The sequence below is a fragment of the Nymphalis io genome, chromosome 12, assembly GCF_905147045.1.
Source record: "Nymphalis io chromosome 12, ilAglIoxx1.1, whole genome shotgun sequence".
In the NCBI taxonomy this organism is placed as follows: domain Eukaryota; kingdom Metazoa; phylum Arthropoda; class Insecta; order Lepidoptera; family Nymphalidae; genus Nymphalis; species Nymphalis io.
The window spans coordinates 5,605,236-5,621,992 of record NC_065899.1 but is presented as its reverse complement, the minus strand read 5'-3'; the positions used below and the strand labels follow the sequence as shown (position 1 = coordinate 5,621,992).

At 30.4% G+C, this 16,757-nt stretch overlaps 2 protein-coding genes across 2 annotated transcripts; one reads left to right on the top strand and one right to left on the bottom strand.

The window, feature by feature from the left end:
* The first annotated feature begins 4,757 nt into the window (after nucleotides 1-4,757).
* Nucleotides 4,758-7,087, top strand: LOC126772368 (uncharacterized). The gene is made up of 3 exons (XM_050492718.1): nucleotides 4,758-5,670; nucleotides 5,782-6,074; nucleotides 6,873-7,087. Exons 1-3 carry the CDS (start codon nucleotides 4,893-4,895, stop codon nucleotides 7,011-7,013), a joined length of 1,212 nt encoding a protein of 403 aa, XP_050348675.1. The 5' UTR covers nucleotides 4,758-4,892; the 3' UTR covers nucleotides 7,014-7,087.
* Nucleotides 7,088-7,945: 858 nt separating this feature from the next.
* LOC126772392 (zip homologous protein 2) lies at nucleotides 7,946-16,566 on the bottom strand. Its single transcript, XM_050492754.1, has 8 exons — nucleotides 16,461-16,566; nucleotides 16,284-16,348; nucleotides 16,090-16,209; nucleotides 14,063-14,192; nucleotides 10,824-10,933; nucleotides 9,981-10,055; nucleotides 9,209-9,273; nucleotides 7,946-8,125 (listed from the first exon to the last, which is right to left on the bottom strand). Exons 1-8 carry the CDS (start codon nucleotides 16,564-16,566, stop codon nucleotides 8,005-8,007), a joined length of 792 nt encoding a protein of 263 aa, XP_050348711.1. The 3' UTR covers nucleotides 7,946-8,004.
* Between the last annotated feature and the right edge of the window lie 191 nt (nucleotides 16,567-16,757).

Sequence of the window (16,757 nt, the reverse complement as noted above, 5' to 3'; positions counted from 1 at the left end):
TAATGTTTGTCTCTGTGTGTATCAAAATATGGTTTATCAATTTTTTCGCTTCAGTATTTGCCACGGTGGCCTGATAAATTAACATTGTTTCCCTGATATGACATGTGACCAATGGCTCAACGTATGTAGCGTACGTATTCGATGATGACAAGATACCTTTTTGTCATGTCAAAAAGATAATTATATCATAATAATTAAAACAATATGATTTTGTGTGATAAGTCCTATTATGAGCTTATGACGAAAGTTTTTATTGCTTTATAAAAGCAGTAAAAGTTAACGTCTAATGAAAATCTTATATAAACTAAACGTAAATACAGAGTAAGCTGTACCTTTAGGCACATAATCCCTGTGGAAATCTAACGCGAACTCATCCCCCGCTTCTAGAAAGAAAAACAGAACTGTGTAAATACTGAAAATTATATGTCCAGCGACATTACAATGATAAACAATTATGACTTAAAAAAAGAAGGTAATTTCCGCTTAAATTTTTTATATGTTCTTCTATGTCTTTACTGATTCTAAATCAACTTTAATTAGGTATATACCGGTTATACCTCAAAAATTGTCTTATTTAAATTTTAAGAAAAAAAATAACCTCCAATGTCGAAAAATAGGACCCGTCACTTAAAATCTTTTGTGAGTCAGTAATTAACTCATTAAACAGAAACCCCGAATCTACTACAGAAAAAGTATGGTCAATACAAAAAAATGTCACAAGCCGGGATCAAACCCACTGTGAGCGACAACCAACTGCAGGGCGTTGGTGTCAGCCCTACACGAAATTTAAATTTACTTATTTGCTACAAGTATCTAATTACTTTAACCCTAAAAATAATCAGAAGCCTTATAAAAAAACTCTACAGTCACAAAAAGCAAATTTTGCTAGAAAAATTACAGTAGGAACACGTTAACAAAATATGTACATAAAACTAATTAATACTTTATTAATAACCATACAATATTTAAAAAAGCATCTCATAAAATATATAAATTCACAAAACCCAGAGTACGAATTATAAAAAATGCGCCCAAATTGATATAAAGCTTTAAAGATTGAAAGTTAATTGCGATAAAAAATAAATATTAGTTTTAAAATGTTGCTAACGATTTGCACTTTCTATAGATTGCATTGAGCGTTACCAAAATTTAATATTATGATTGGTCGTCAACTTTCTCTTTATTCTAAGTGACAATCTAAGATGTTAGACAATAAATCAGTTTTTGTATTGCTCTTTTGTGTTAGATGTGGTCTGTGACGAGGTCTGGTAAAAAGTACGTTAAAAATATCGTCTTTTATTGAATAAATGAATAGTTAAAACCATTTAAAAAAAAATGTTAACTTGTTGTATTATTTATAATCATCTCGTCTTTACAGGTAAATTAAAATTGTTTATCCTATGATCCTAAAATATTATTATTTATATATTCACACAGCTTGCAACTGCAGTTCACAACTGGGGAAGGTATCGTTGGAGCTTATCCATCACGCTTCTCTGATGGGGGTCAGCTAATGCACATTTGTCTCAATTACATCTGACACGCGGGTTGTCACGCAATCTTTTCTTATAACAGCAATTATAATGACGCCTACGACGTATTAATAAAAAACAATTTATTTTTTTCTGTTACTTACTTGAAGTTACTTTCCATTTTTCTAAACTATAAATGTATATGCAAAGTTTTGATGTATCGGATATAGTTTTACTGACATTCCCTTAAAATTCTCGCAAGTTTTTTTTAACATTATTGAAACAATAATTTACATAATATAAACATATGTAGCCTATATTCCTTGAAGCTTATCTACAATTTCATATTAACCAGATTAATAGAAAATTAAATCCAGGAAAAATGTTTTTGTATTATTAATATGATAAAACTTTCAAAAATCGAAATCCAGAAAAATACAATATCGGCCATTTCAGGCGCGTTTAGTTCATTCGAACCTGCAGATGAATTCAATCCCTATTATATATACCCAGGAATAAAGAAAAGTGAACGAAATTATACGATGAATATATTCATGAAACGGTTAACGAAGATACCAGCTCATTGAATGGGAATGAACACTTTATTCACCTTAGACGTCTGGCAAATGGCAAGCAACCTGTATTTTAGGCCAATTTACAAGAGTTGATTTCTCCTTATATTATTTAAAAAAAAAACAGCCTGATCAAATACATAAAGTAGGTATTTGATCATATATTGCTTGTATGTACACATTTTGAATAAATACGCATATTACCTAAAATCTTTGAAACTAATCATTGAAAATGTACAATCATTTACATATATTAATTGTAAATGATTTATTTATTATTTCATAAGTATGTAAATATAAATATTTAGTTAATTGGAGGGGATAAAGTATAAATAAATATAGTATATAAGAAAACGAGCCGGTTATTAAAAATTTTCAAACCTAGAATATATTTGAGAATCACTTTAGATTTAAAAATGAAATGGAATTCTCATTTATCATCCCTAACAGATCATCTCGGCTTAGCAGCATGTGTGGTTAGAAAAGTTAGACAGCTAAAACTTGAACGTTGATAAAACTATAACAGATATAAAAACTTTGTTCGTTGTTATAATATATCGTTGTTGTTATAAATATATTTTTTCCCTTCAAATATGTTCAAAATTAAAAAGAAAAAAAAGATGTGAGTGCCAATGTACTTACGAGAATTGATGAGTAAAAATGTTAGCTCATGCACCGATCTCACGCACTTCCAATAACAAATCTCACGTCTATCTCACGTCTATCTGATGTCATCTGACGCTCGAACTCTCAGCTCTTACCGTATACCGAGCGCTATGATATTTATTTACACATCAAAAATAATCCAAAGTTTTTGAATATTATGTTTACCAGACAGTGTCAAACCTTATTAAAAATAAATAAACCATTACAATTTTTCTATCATAGCAATTTTTGACAGGTATTTTAGCTTAATACAGGCAGATAGGTCGCTGACCTTGATTAATAATATATTATATATAATGACATTATAATATAATTATAAAAATAAATAAAATAATTTATCTTATTTATAATATAAACAAAGTAAAATACACTAAATATCAAGATAATTCAAATACAAATTTAACTTAATTCTATTAAAGCATACAAGAGTGTTGAATGAAAGTTTCACAAACGAATAGCTTGAAAGGTAAAGTAGGTAGTATAATAATATTATGTCGAAAGGAGAGGTACTTCTAAAGGTGAATTCCCTTCAGAACATAGATCACTACCGTGCGACACGAACTTGTTTAAAATTATACATACATTATTATGTATCCTAATCCTATTGTATATTTACAATAGGATTACAAGAAAGATTATTTACAAAAATAACATAATTGAAAATATATGTATATATCAATTTTATTTAAGGCTAAGAAGTCTACAAAAATATTACAATCAGCATAGCACGTAAAAATAAAAGAAAAGTGATAGTCGGTTAATGTCTCACTGCTGAGGTAAGGCCTCTTTTCTGTTTAAGGAGATCCAATTAATATTAGTGGATATACATGTGAGAGATTTTCATCCAACACACATTTTCTCACAATGTTTTCCTTTACCGCCAAACACGAGATCAAATATAAGTACAAATTAAGCACATAAATATTCAGTGGTGCTTGCCTGAGTTTGAAACTACAAACTTCGTTTAAGATTCAGTTGTTCTTACCTCTGGATCATCTCGACTCATTGTACGCATAATCGCAGAAATATTTTTAATTCATAAATGTAATAAAGGTAAATTGATTCGATACAGCACCTTCTCCTGTTAAAATAAATTAGTAATTATTTCAAGTAACTTATTGCCGACAAACTGAGCCAGGCGCTAGCTTGTAAAGTATTCATAGCTCCGGTTTCATTAGTGTAAGTGAATAAATAAAATGTTATAAGAGAAACTAGATTACTATTACATTACAAAAACATTATTTATGATTTTAAATATCTATAAAATGTAGAATAAAGGCCAATATTTTATTATTCTATTGAAGTTTATTATCGTCATTATTTTATACAGAAACTTCTTGAACAGATTTTTTCGTAACTCGTTTCATTTATATAAATAATTACGCAAATAAATATTTTATTTGTATTACGTTCAAACAGTATTTGAAGTAGTTTCAATAGAACTCTATAGGAGTATTAATCTTACATTTTCTTTGAACCTTTTTATCTCAAAGAAAAAATTTAGGTGAATCGTAAACGCCAGTAATAATATTTGGACAATAACCTTTACTAAAGCCCTCGACATATATTTTAGCGTAACAAAACAATGTCGTGAAATCGCTAGATTTAAAACAAGGTTAAAATATATAGAAATTTAATGCTTATTTATTTATTAATTAATTACCTTGTTAATAAGGCTGATTCAATTTTCTATTAATTTTATACTCTACAAAGTATTTTTATGTTAAAGAAAAATTATAATTAAAGCATAATATCTAAGATACCTGGCGTGGCGTGTAACAATGAACTCAATAACTTTTGATTTCATAGGTACGCGATAGAAATAAACTTGTATGAATTACTTAATCGAAAGAATGTTTATAACTGAATAACAGTAGTATATTTTATAATCTTCGAGAAAACGTATGACCCATAACGAGTTGCGTAAACCAATGCCCCACTGCTGCCTCTACTGAACTGGAAAGCAAGGTCTCCGCTAAAGTTATTGTATTTGACAGTAGCGTTCTCATTACAGGCAGTTAAGACAATAACTCAGGAAGGAAACGATCAAGCTCTCATACCGCGTGAAAACTATCGCGGCACAAAGCAACCCGTTCCACTGAATTTAACATGACTATAAATAAACGTTGCAATCGCAATATAATATTAGTCGATTACAGTCGGTGACAATTACATCAGTAAGATGTTGACATCAGTTTTCACTCTTATGCTTGCTTTAACAGCAACGCAAGCGATCAAAGTCGAATTATCTGAAGAAAAAACTCCATACGATTATGTGAAAGAACGTTTGGATGCTATAGGAACTGACCCAAAGTATGGAGTGCCATTATCGAGCTCTTACGAAGTCGAAGAAAGTGAAGATTATCCTGATGAAATTAAAGGAGCAGCTTCGAATGTTTTAAATACTGTAACTGGAGTTGGTAGCGTAGGATTAGGCCAAGGATTTGGTCTAGGTGGAATCAACAGCCTTGGTGGACTCGGAATCGGTCAAGGGATAGGTTCCGGTTTAGGTATTGGACTTGGTGGCTTAGGAGTTGGTGCAGCTGGAGGTTTAGGTGGGATCCAAGGCAATGTTCTTGGAGGGATTGGTGCAGGTGCCGTTGGACTTGGTAACGGTATAGGCCTTATTAACCCAGGCTTGGGCGGTATTGGAGTCGGTGGAATTGGCCTAGGAAACGGTCTTCTATATCATCCTCTATTAGGGAGCCAAGTTGGAGGTGGTTATGTAGACAAAAATGCATATGACGCTGCTCAAAAAAAAGGAGCTGATGAAAATATTGAGAAAATCGAAAAAAAAGCTGGAGAAGAAGCTAAGCATGGTCAAGAAGGATTCCAACAAGCAGCTGCTGCAGCTAAAGCTGAAAAGGGAGAGTCAAGTTTTTATAAAGATGAAGAGGCAAAAAAGAAGGCGGCGGGTGATGAGAAATTTTACCAAGGTGGCCAGAAGGTGGATAAACAGGGTAATTTATAAAAATTATTATGTTATATACATGTATTATTTTAGTGTGCATATTAACGTATAACAAAAAAAAAACAACCAATTACAGTGTAGTTCGTTACAAATTTTACAGGTGCTAATGAAGAGCAGCTGAAAAAAGCAAAAAGTCATAAAAAAGGACACGTAAACAAAGGATTTAAGTCGTCAAGCAGCAAAAACGAAGAAGAGAAATCTGAAAGTTTCTATGATGAGGCCCATGATGAGTCAGATCATAAGGTATCCGGACACAACGCTGGATCATTTGGGGAGAATTCGCAGCAAGGATTCAAAGGAGCTCACGAGGAAAAGGTGTTGGACGCCAACTCACAAGGCAAAGAAGGACATCACGTGTCAGAACAAAAGGTTGACGACGCTAAAGCGAATAAGGTAAATAAACATTTTCTATACATTATATAATACACGCGAATTTGTTTACTTGAAAAAACTATATTATTAAAATATATTGGCACTAACAACAATTTTAACGGACGAAATCATTCATACTACTTTAGACATTAATTACTAAAAATCATATAGTTATACCTAACTTGATAATGGCCATCCAAAAATTATTATAATAAAATTCTTAACTCGTAATATATATTTGACGAAAAAAATAAAGTCGAATTCGATAGTAGAAGTTCGTTGTTTGATAATAAAATTATTCTTACGTAATAATCTTTTGAGCCTTATAAAATACAGTGGAATTTGTTGAAAAAAAATTACTCCAAAATCGTTTTTTATCGTTTCGTTTTTATCTGTTGTTTTAATTCTTTGTTGATAAATTGAAACATTCAAATTAAGGATAAAAAATAAAATAAATATCATAACGATCAAATCATACGTATACATTTACACTAAAATTTTGAATACTTGTAATGCACGTGCAATTAGTATTTGTATTTAAAAGAAAATTTATTTGTGTTTTACACTTATGTAGATATATTAGTAATAAATTAATGCGATAAACGAGACCTCGGTGGTTCCTTAAGTAATAAGCCAGTGTTTAATTTTTTCCCTTTTTCTACAATGTTTGTATGATACACAAAAAAGTTATCTCTCAAAAACTCTCTCTGTCAATCATATTATATTTATTGTTCAACTATTTCATATTAATCCTTAATTTCTAGTGTAATCAATAAATTCATTTTGCTAATTTGATGATAATATTTTTTTCGTTTTTAGGGTGAATTCCTGCAAAAGGGCTTCAAAGAAGGCACGGAATTATTGGAAAAATTCAACAATTTGGGCGCTCAAGCCGTTCACGGACACCAAGAAGCCAGTGGTGGCTACCAACAGAATAAGGGAATTCTGCCGATCCATTAACCGATGCCGACATTATATTATAAAATGACCGTTCAGTATTATATGACGACGAAATACACATAATTAAATATCAATATGTTTTTTTTTATTATCTAGCTGTGCTCCTATATAAAATCATAAATTTACGTGACAGTTTCAAACACAAGTTGACTACATATAAAATTCTTGACTTTACGCCAGTAAACTCCTTTATTATGATGTAAATATATACAAGATATACTAATACTAAGAAAACCGTTATGACCCAAAACCACTACACCCGTGTCACCTGTCGTTTTTGTCCTCTCGCGTTACTTGCTTATACTTTGCCAAATTAATAGCCATTTAAGGTTACTGATCCTCTCATAAGTATACCATGTTAATACACATATCAATCAATAAAGATAAACAGTCTATATAACAAGAAATATTTTAAACAGATTTAAGTTCTAAATTAGTACGATGAAACATAAATTCTCAGTTATAAGACATTTATAAATGTATTGTGACAGTGATTTATTATTTATATATATATTTTATAGTTAATTATTTATTAATGATCATCAAAACATTTTAACATCACTAATATTGGTAATTGTAAAATTTAAACTGATCAATCAAAATATTCTTTATTTGTATAGAATCTTACAACCACCAATGACATTCGTTATTTTACAGGGTTATAATTATTAATGTAATACTACCACTAGTTTGGAATGTAGATTTTATCAAGAAGAACCGGCAGACGAATCAATGGTTTTATTTTTTCTCCCATTAAATAACGTACACATTTAAATTTATTTTCAGGCGAAAATCAACAAAAAACATCATAAATACGTAGTAAAAAATATTTTTTACCAATATTAAAAAATACAATGAGTTTGTATTCAATAAAATAAAAAAAATAGTATTTATTACACATTTAATCCCTAAAAAAACAAAAGACATGCGAAATTAATCGAATTTATAACTAAGAATAATTCATCTATAAACTAAGCTTATATAAGATTAATTAAGCATTTATTAAAGAATATTTTTCTGTATAGCCATCGCAGAACAAAATAACTGGAGAATTATTCCACGGAGTACAGGATAAATAACCAGACTCGACGCTCAATTGACTTGAAAACGACCTAAAAATATACCAACATTATAAATCTAATATTTTTAAATGTCAACAGTTTGATTATTTTGAATTGAAGATACATACTTTTTTTTTAAATTATTAAGATCAATAACATTATTAATAAGGAAAAACATTACAAAATGTTGGCATATTAAATTTATCGTCTTGTAATATTTTTAATAGTAATATAATTTAGACGAAATAATCTGTAGAAAATAGATAACCTCTCTTGTTGAACTTAAAATAATATTTAAATTATCTTATCTCAAGTCAGCGTTTTAAAATACAAGTGAACCGAAATGTGCACTTGAAACTCGCGCCCGATATGAGCTACTTTCGAAATTTTAAGCAAAACGCGCATTTATTCTGAAACCAATTTACTTTATCTTGTAACAACTAGCTTGCCAAATTAAAGTCAAATTTCAGATGACTAACTAGATATCAGCATTTCTATCCTATAAAAATACACTTAGCGAGATACGTCTCGCTCGTGAAATGTTGAAAATTAACTTACGGCGATACGCTATTTTGATTCGTTTATCCATTATTTGCTATAATTATAACGATTGTGGTCTGTGGTAAGTTCCGAGTTTTTCCTCGAAGAATAGCTGTACACTTTAGAAATACCGATGCAACATTTTAAGAGCAATACAAATCACTTTAATAACTTAGAAATTAAAACTGAGATTTTAAGCGTCATTAGTTCCGTTATTTCTTCTCAAATCTTCAGATAATCAAACCTTATCCACGAAATTTGGTTCAAAACATATTTAAATTCTTTAAAGCCACTGTCATCATGCCAGTTAAATTATTAAGAATTAGCATCCGTACTTTACACATTTTAGATAGATAATACTTGGTTTGTTTTTCACATTATCATGAGCAATTTCTTTAAATGTTTTCGTATTCGTACCTAGTTACTTGAACGAACCTACTCGTGCGGAATTAACATCATAAATATGTGCTTATATTACGAAATATGATAAAACTGTTAATAATATTCTTGCGGGATATAATTCGCAATGGCTTCGCAAGCTTGACGACTACGCTATAGAAATACCGTCAGAGATTCTTTAAAAAGTTGCTGTACCCAACCGACTCTGGCGTTGGAGGCGTGAATACAGTCGACGATATCTTGTTTGAAGTATTTGATCTCTGTAAAGGTTACATATAAATAAGTCGTTTTTCGAAAATCATATTTTTCATTTGCATTTTTCCAAATAGGAACAGGTTTTTAAAAACACTTAAAACTCGACACATTTTACACGCTCCGAAATATAAATTCTACTTAGAAGACCCGACAAGAAACTAGTTATTCTTTGGATACATAGAAATAATCATTACGATAATGACATACAGGAAAATAATTCGTATATTATTTTAACATATTTTATCATACGAATTAAAGTCCAATGTAACAGTGATACGAATATTGTTTTCCTTAAGTACACAGACTGACTGTGTCGAATTTGTTTAGATTTGAATTTTCCGAAAAAAATATGCTTAGGAACTACATATCACATCTGTCATCATCTATACAAATAAATGTCTTTTTAATAACGTTAGTAAAAAAAAAACTACAAAACCAATATACATTAAACTTATACATATATTTTTGGATATGATGTTATTAAATAAGTAGCTGCACTTCGCAGTTTCACCCGCTATATAGTTTAGGCTTTAAAGTTTTTCATGTTATTGTTATATCAAAATAATTTGTTGGTAGGTACGTTTTAACATTAATCAAATAACAAAGTCCCATCTCATCATCTCATTTCTATGAGGATTTCGCAATATTACGCAATTATTCTTTAATATATATATATAATAGAAGTAAGATTTTACACAAAGAAATGACTTACCTGACTCGCGCTGAAGCTTGTCGTCCGTTGCTTGCTTATCCGCGTCGGGGTCACGAGGTTAGACTGATATGGTTGCTGGGTCACATTCCACAAATATAAAAGGAATAATTATATTTGTTTTCAATGTTTTATCTAGTATGGGAATACCCTAAGCTTAAACCTTTTAGACTTACAGTAAACATTGTATTATTATTTCCTAAATATTATGTTAATAGTAACAGTACAGTAACAGTAACAGCCTGTTAATGTCCCACTGCTGGGCTAAGGCCTCCTCTCCCTTTTGAGGAGAAGGTTTGGAGCTTATTCTACCACGCTGCTCCAATGCGGGTTGGTAGAATACACATGTGACATAATTTCAATGAAATTAGACACATGCAGGTTTCCTCACGATGTTTTCCTTCACCGTCAAGCACGAGATGAATTATAAACACAAATTAAGCACATGAAAATTCAGTGGTGCTTGCCCGGGTTTGAACCCACGATCATCGGTTAAGATTCACGCGTTCTAACCACTAGGCTATCTCGACTTTTGATTTGGTTAATAGATAAAACATTAAATAATATATTGGATAAATGAAACGCAGTATAATCTAGAATATGAAAAGTATTTAAAAAAAATTATGTTATACTATTTTGAAAATTTTAATTAGACCTAAATGAAATGCGGCTTTCTTTTAAATAAAAACCTTATGTTTAAAAAAAAATAGTTTTCTTTCCATCTTTGTAAGCATTTCATTACGGAAAATAAATGATAAAAATATATTCGTATTCAAACAGTACAAAAACTGTTACAAAACAGGATCTATTTTAAAAATAATATAAAAAAAATGTTTTAAACCTTACATTATATGGAGTGCTTTTAGCGTTTCTCTTATATGTAGGCGTAGTCTGAATGAAGGTTGGGGACAAATGGCTGCCGGGTGATATGGGCACGCTGAATGGAGACATTTGCTCTAAAAATGATCATTTTTTATATTATTATCTACTTTACACTATTTCTCTTATAGTCATGACACTATTTCACTAAGAAAATTGGTATACATAGTAAGTTTAAGCTTTAACAATGAGGTAAAATGCTGAAAAAAGATATTTAACACTGAGAATAGGATAATGTACAATTCTAAAATTTATATAAAACAAAGTTCTCTAAATATAACCATTTTGAACTGCACCCCAATTCCAATTCGTTCAATATATAACTAATCTCGATCTAAAGAAACTCGATTATGAACTGCTAAAATACTCATAACTGTTATGATCACGCCTGGTCGTGATTTATGCTGATCTTTGTCTGATTGCAAATACAAAGTATATCAATCAAACTCGAAAGTATGCTGACGTCAAGATATTGGTTTTGTGCCAATCATTATTGCATCTGAAGTCTATATTAGATAATCGAAGACCGATTTTACTAAAGGTTTTCAGTTGGCGAATCGTTATTACAAAGAAAAATTTATTATAAAAAAAAAACTAAACCCTGTAAATGTGGTTGGACATCCTGGGCTAGGCTAATTCTCTTATTGAGGAGATATTTGGAGCTTTTTAAACACGCTGCCGATGTCGGTTGATGGACAATTACAGATTTTTATCAAACACATGCAGGTTTTCTGACGATATTTTACTGCGCCGCCGAGCACCAGATTAAATATAAACACCAATTAAGAACATGAAAATTCTGGACAAATTTATACAAAAACAAAAGTAATGGTTTATATACACAATATCAATATATATACATCAATGTTTGCTGCATTATATAATATAATGCGTCAATTTTTGGATTCGTAAAAGTTAATTATAAAATACCATTTGGTTACTTGAAACTTTAATTAAATTCGTTGAATACTTAATAGATAATGCATTAGCCATTTTGGCTGGTCGCTTTGGAGCGAGTGAATAAAGATGAGGAGCAGATTACACCGGCTCCGGTTCCAGGATGAACTAAGAACGATAATATAGAGTGGTTCTGGTTTAAAAAATACTATCAAATGCTCCGAGTGCAATGCCTCTTCAAATAAGTTTACTTGATGGTAGGACTTTGTGCAAGCCAGTCTGCGTTGGTACCAGCCACTTATCATATATTCTACGACCAAACAGCATTACTTAGAATTTTGTGTAAATTTTGGTGTTTATGTTGGAAAGGCGAGAGAGTCGGTGCAGCAAGTTCAGGCACAAGGGACATAACATCTTAGTTCCCAAGATAAGTTATTTCTAACAGAAATGATTTACTTCTTACATCCTCAACGTATATGGGCTATGATAGAAATATCACCACATACCATAAGGTAGCCCATTACCAGACTGCCTACCTATTTTCGGTAAAAAAAAATCGTATACTATTTTTCAATACATTTAGGACTAAAATACTAATCAGCGTGCTTAAATATATACCAATTGTCAATGCCATCGCTTGTACAATACAGAAGTTGAGCTGCTGTAACGGCAAGTTACAAAATCTATTCAATTCAAATGGATAAAACAAAATAGATTTTTATATTAATGAAATATGATTCTACTAGAAATAAGAGTTTTAGAAAAACATTCACGTTTTATCGCTGCAATGGCCATAATGTTATCAATATGTTAATTTATGATTACTAATAAGATATAGATAGAAATAAAACATAATGGATTTTTTATCAAAGGACATAACATGAGAAGCTAACAATCTTGGCAGACACCAGACAATTTATCAAGCTTTAGAAAATACTCGTCGGTACTTATATTCGAAACCAGTACTTCGTTGAAACGTCTAATTAAATCATATTTTACATTCACAATGAATTTTCGGCAGATATAACTAATTACTTAAGGGTATAACTTGTAAGTATTGAAAGTAATTACTTTTAAGGGACATCCTCGGTCGACGAGCGAAATGAGATTATCATCATCAGACAAGAACATTAAGGATTACGGGGACAGAATAATAAAATTTCTTTGACATTTTGTATTTGTGTTATGGTATACATGTGTTTATGTTATATATGTATGTATATTTTGCCAAAATCGTTAGTCTTGTTTTATGTCCTTTGATATAAATTCCGATTTTAATTCGAAATTATGTTTCGACGCTATAATTAATCATCCCTCTCCATGCGTTATCCACCTATCTTGGGAAATGGGGAGATATTGTTATAGCCTGTGCCTGTAGTTACACTCGCCCTTTAAATCGGAACACAAACATTACAAGTAAAGTATTACTAGCAGATCTATACTTTAAGTTAAATAATAGAATAATTTGTAGACGACGCGCGTTATACGACACTGAACGAATGAAAAATATTCTAAGAAATGAAACCAAGTTATTGAATATTTTGTAAGATGACATGCCCTATGGAGGTTTAATCGTGATTACAGTCTGTGGTGGTTTCGCTTTAATTTATGATTATGAGCATTTTTTGCAAAAATTAAGTATGCAAGTAACAAATAACGCAACCAATTTAAACCTATATTCAAAATTTTACCGGCACGTGTATTAATAAAAAAATTGCATGCAATAGCAATTACGCAAGAAGCATAATTACCAACTGTGTCATGTATGTAATATTATACAAAACTGTATTATTATTTTTTTATATAAGAATCTTTGTCACTTCATCATTCATTAAAAACGGAGAACCTTTAAGCAAGAAACATTACGTAAAATCGTACATGACATAACGAAGCACATGTCTCATACCACGTCGAAAGCCTGGCCAAACCATTTACATATAGGCATATAGCTATCTCATTTTTGTACGGTCTGTAATGAATGAAGCGGCTTGCTATTTATTGCTAGGCATATGTCAAACTAGTGAAAAGTAGTAAATTGTCTATGGACTCATATTAATCTTTGATTAATGATTTTAACTGTACGCTAGAAGACTATATATGAGTTTATACCTCTTTTGTAATAAACACATAATTATATAATCAATTAATAGATAAACAAGAATAATAACTAACATACTTTTAAGACTGGTACCTAAACTTTATGATTATTTCTCTCAGTCCATTCAATGTGTATGAACTAAATACGTTGTAGTGACAATTTGTTGACTAATATAAAAATAAAGTAGAAATATAATTAGCTGTATATTTACTAGATTGACCGGCAAGCTGGTTTTCTAATTTCTTAACAATCTTCTGATACTCCTTAAGCTGTTTGTGCTGCGTTTGACAAAGTTCTGTCATACGTTTCAATTCGGTTCTTGCTTTGTAGAATTTTTTCGTCTGTAATGTCAAAGATTTCAAATGGAAATATTTTACAATTCTACAAAATTATGTATTGCATTATCTGGCTATTTAACACAGACACGAGAGAGTACACGAGTGGTAGTAGTAGCATGGGAAGTAATTGGTACGCCGTCTACAGACGTTTACAGTTCCAAAAAGTGGTAACGAACTATTGTAATATACATGTTTGTATGCATTAATTAATTTATCAGTATGACCGTTTTAAACTATATATACAATATGCAATCGCGATATAATAGTTTATTTTTATTGTATATATATATATATTTTCCAGATTGATAGAAATGTGAATTATACAATATACTATATTTCTATGTTATTCTATTCTGCTAATGAGTTAAAGTTACTTTTATATTTTTGCATGCTGTGCTTGCATCTAGTACGATAAAATTATTAAGTTCTTCAGTGTAGCATCGAATTTATTGTAACCAGTTTTACAAATAAATAAATAAGTAAACAAAAGTACCTTTACATCAATGTGATCACATTACCGAGAACACCGACTGTGTTGAGAAAAGTCAGTGAAAAATTAACGCATGTTCATTATAATAACGACTTGTACATTAAAAGTTTTCATTTACATCGCAAAATTTAATGAGGTCGGACATTAGAAAATTCAAATGGGAGAGTTGTTAATTAGATAAAGTTAATTAAGTTTTTGGGTAGGAACCTGGAATTTATTCAGCTGAATTGAATTTACAGGTCGTATTACTGCGTCACACTTACGGTTTGGATATTCGAGTTCACCTACTAGTATTATATAATTTATTATAATATTGTCTCCATATAAATCTACTAATTACTATAGTTCTAGATGAAAATATATTCATATTAAAAAACGTAGATAGTTACAAAGGGATCTGCCAATCGAGCGAATAATACCCATAGTTCGTGATTAATAATATATAGTACAATATTTCAACTACTCCTTCCAACCAGTAAACCATTGAACCAATTTTGATGAAATTTGTTATGAAGCAAGATTGGATCTCAAGAGAGAATTTTATATCTTAAACCAGAAACCAACAAGACCCTTCCACCCAACACGCGAGAGAAGCCGCTGGTGAAAACTCGTGTTGTATAAATAAATATTACGAAGTTATCAGTACCGAGTCATGCAATTTTTCCGCCCTAACAATAATATACTCGTATTATACCGCCCGCTCGATCTTGTATACAATATAATATATTAAAGTACTAACAGATACATATAATATATTTTTAATTTACTTCAAATATTAAGATTCGCTGGTTAATTATTGATTTTAACCCTTTGCACTAACTGATAGCTAGTTAATTGATCAAGAGTGGAAGTAATTTGTCAATAACAATTAATGAAGTAAATTGAATAAGTGGATCTTATTAACCTCGTTGATCTATGGATTAAGAAACCAATTTTACAAAGATCTAAAAAATTGTGTTTATAATTATAGGTTTTAATGACGCCTCCAGAATCAAATCCATTCTACTAACAAATTGTCAAATTATCACAAACGAATCGAAGTGTGTTCAGTGCCGTTTATTCGATTTCTTTTTTTTTTTTAATGATCGATTATTGGTACAAACTTTGACAATTAAGTTTGGTTTTTACATCATATATGTTAACATCAAATAGATTCGGTTCCGATTAGAATAAATATAGAATAGTCAAAGTTGGATCGGAATTGAATCGGAAACGAATCGTAATCGTTATAGTTTAGTAGAATTCAGGCACTGTTAATAAACACAATTGATTTCTTAAAACTATAAATATTTTATAGTAGTAGGGAAAAATTTAATCTTATTGGAAGAGCAAAACATTTTTTAAATAAAGCAAATGGCCTCGACAACGTCATCGAGCGGGGCGGGTTTATGTAGTAAATAATTTTTTTACCGATTGCAATAAATATGACAATAATCGACGTCTGTGTTGCCTTTGGAATTGTAGAACTTCAGAACACTTTTTAATTAATTCTTCTGGATCTGTAAAATAATCTTGAATTTCCTGATTCATCTGTAGAATGAAAAAGAGCATTTGAAATTTCAAAACATTAAACATAATTTTAACTGAATTAAATGAATACTTACGTCCGGAACTAGTTTCATAATAGAGCACGGAACTCTGCATACAAGACAAGTGCCTTCTTGTAGACCTAAAAGTAACGTACGTTAAACGTTTTAAATACTTTATATAATATAAAATATTTATACACTATAAAAAATGTACGAATAATATTCATCATTATGTACTAAAACAAAACACACCATTGTTAAGGCAATTGTTGCAAAACATGTGACCACATGACGTCAAATGAAGAGTAACACCAGGCTCCAATTGGTTGAAACAATTATTACAGTGAATCCAATCCATTTTTTAAATTAAAATAAAATAAATTCTATCATTTTTACAATACATTAAAATTAAACATTATTATTAGTTAAGTTGTATTGATTTTGACACTTGTCCGCCATTTTTAACTTTTTAAATTATTAGGTGCTTTATAATGCAAAGAAATTCATAATAAAAAAGCTATGGGCGTTTTTAATCAACAGACTTTATTT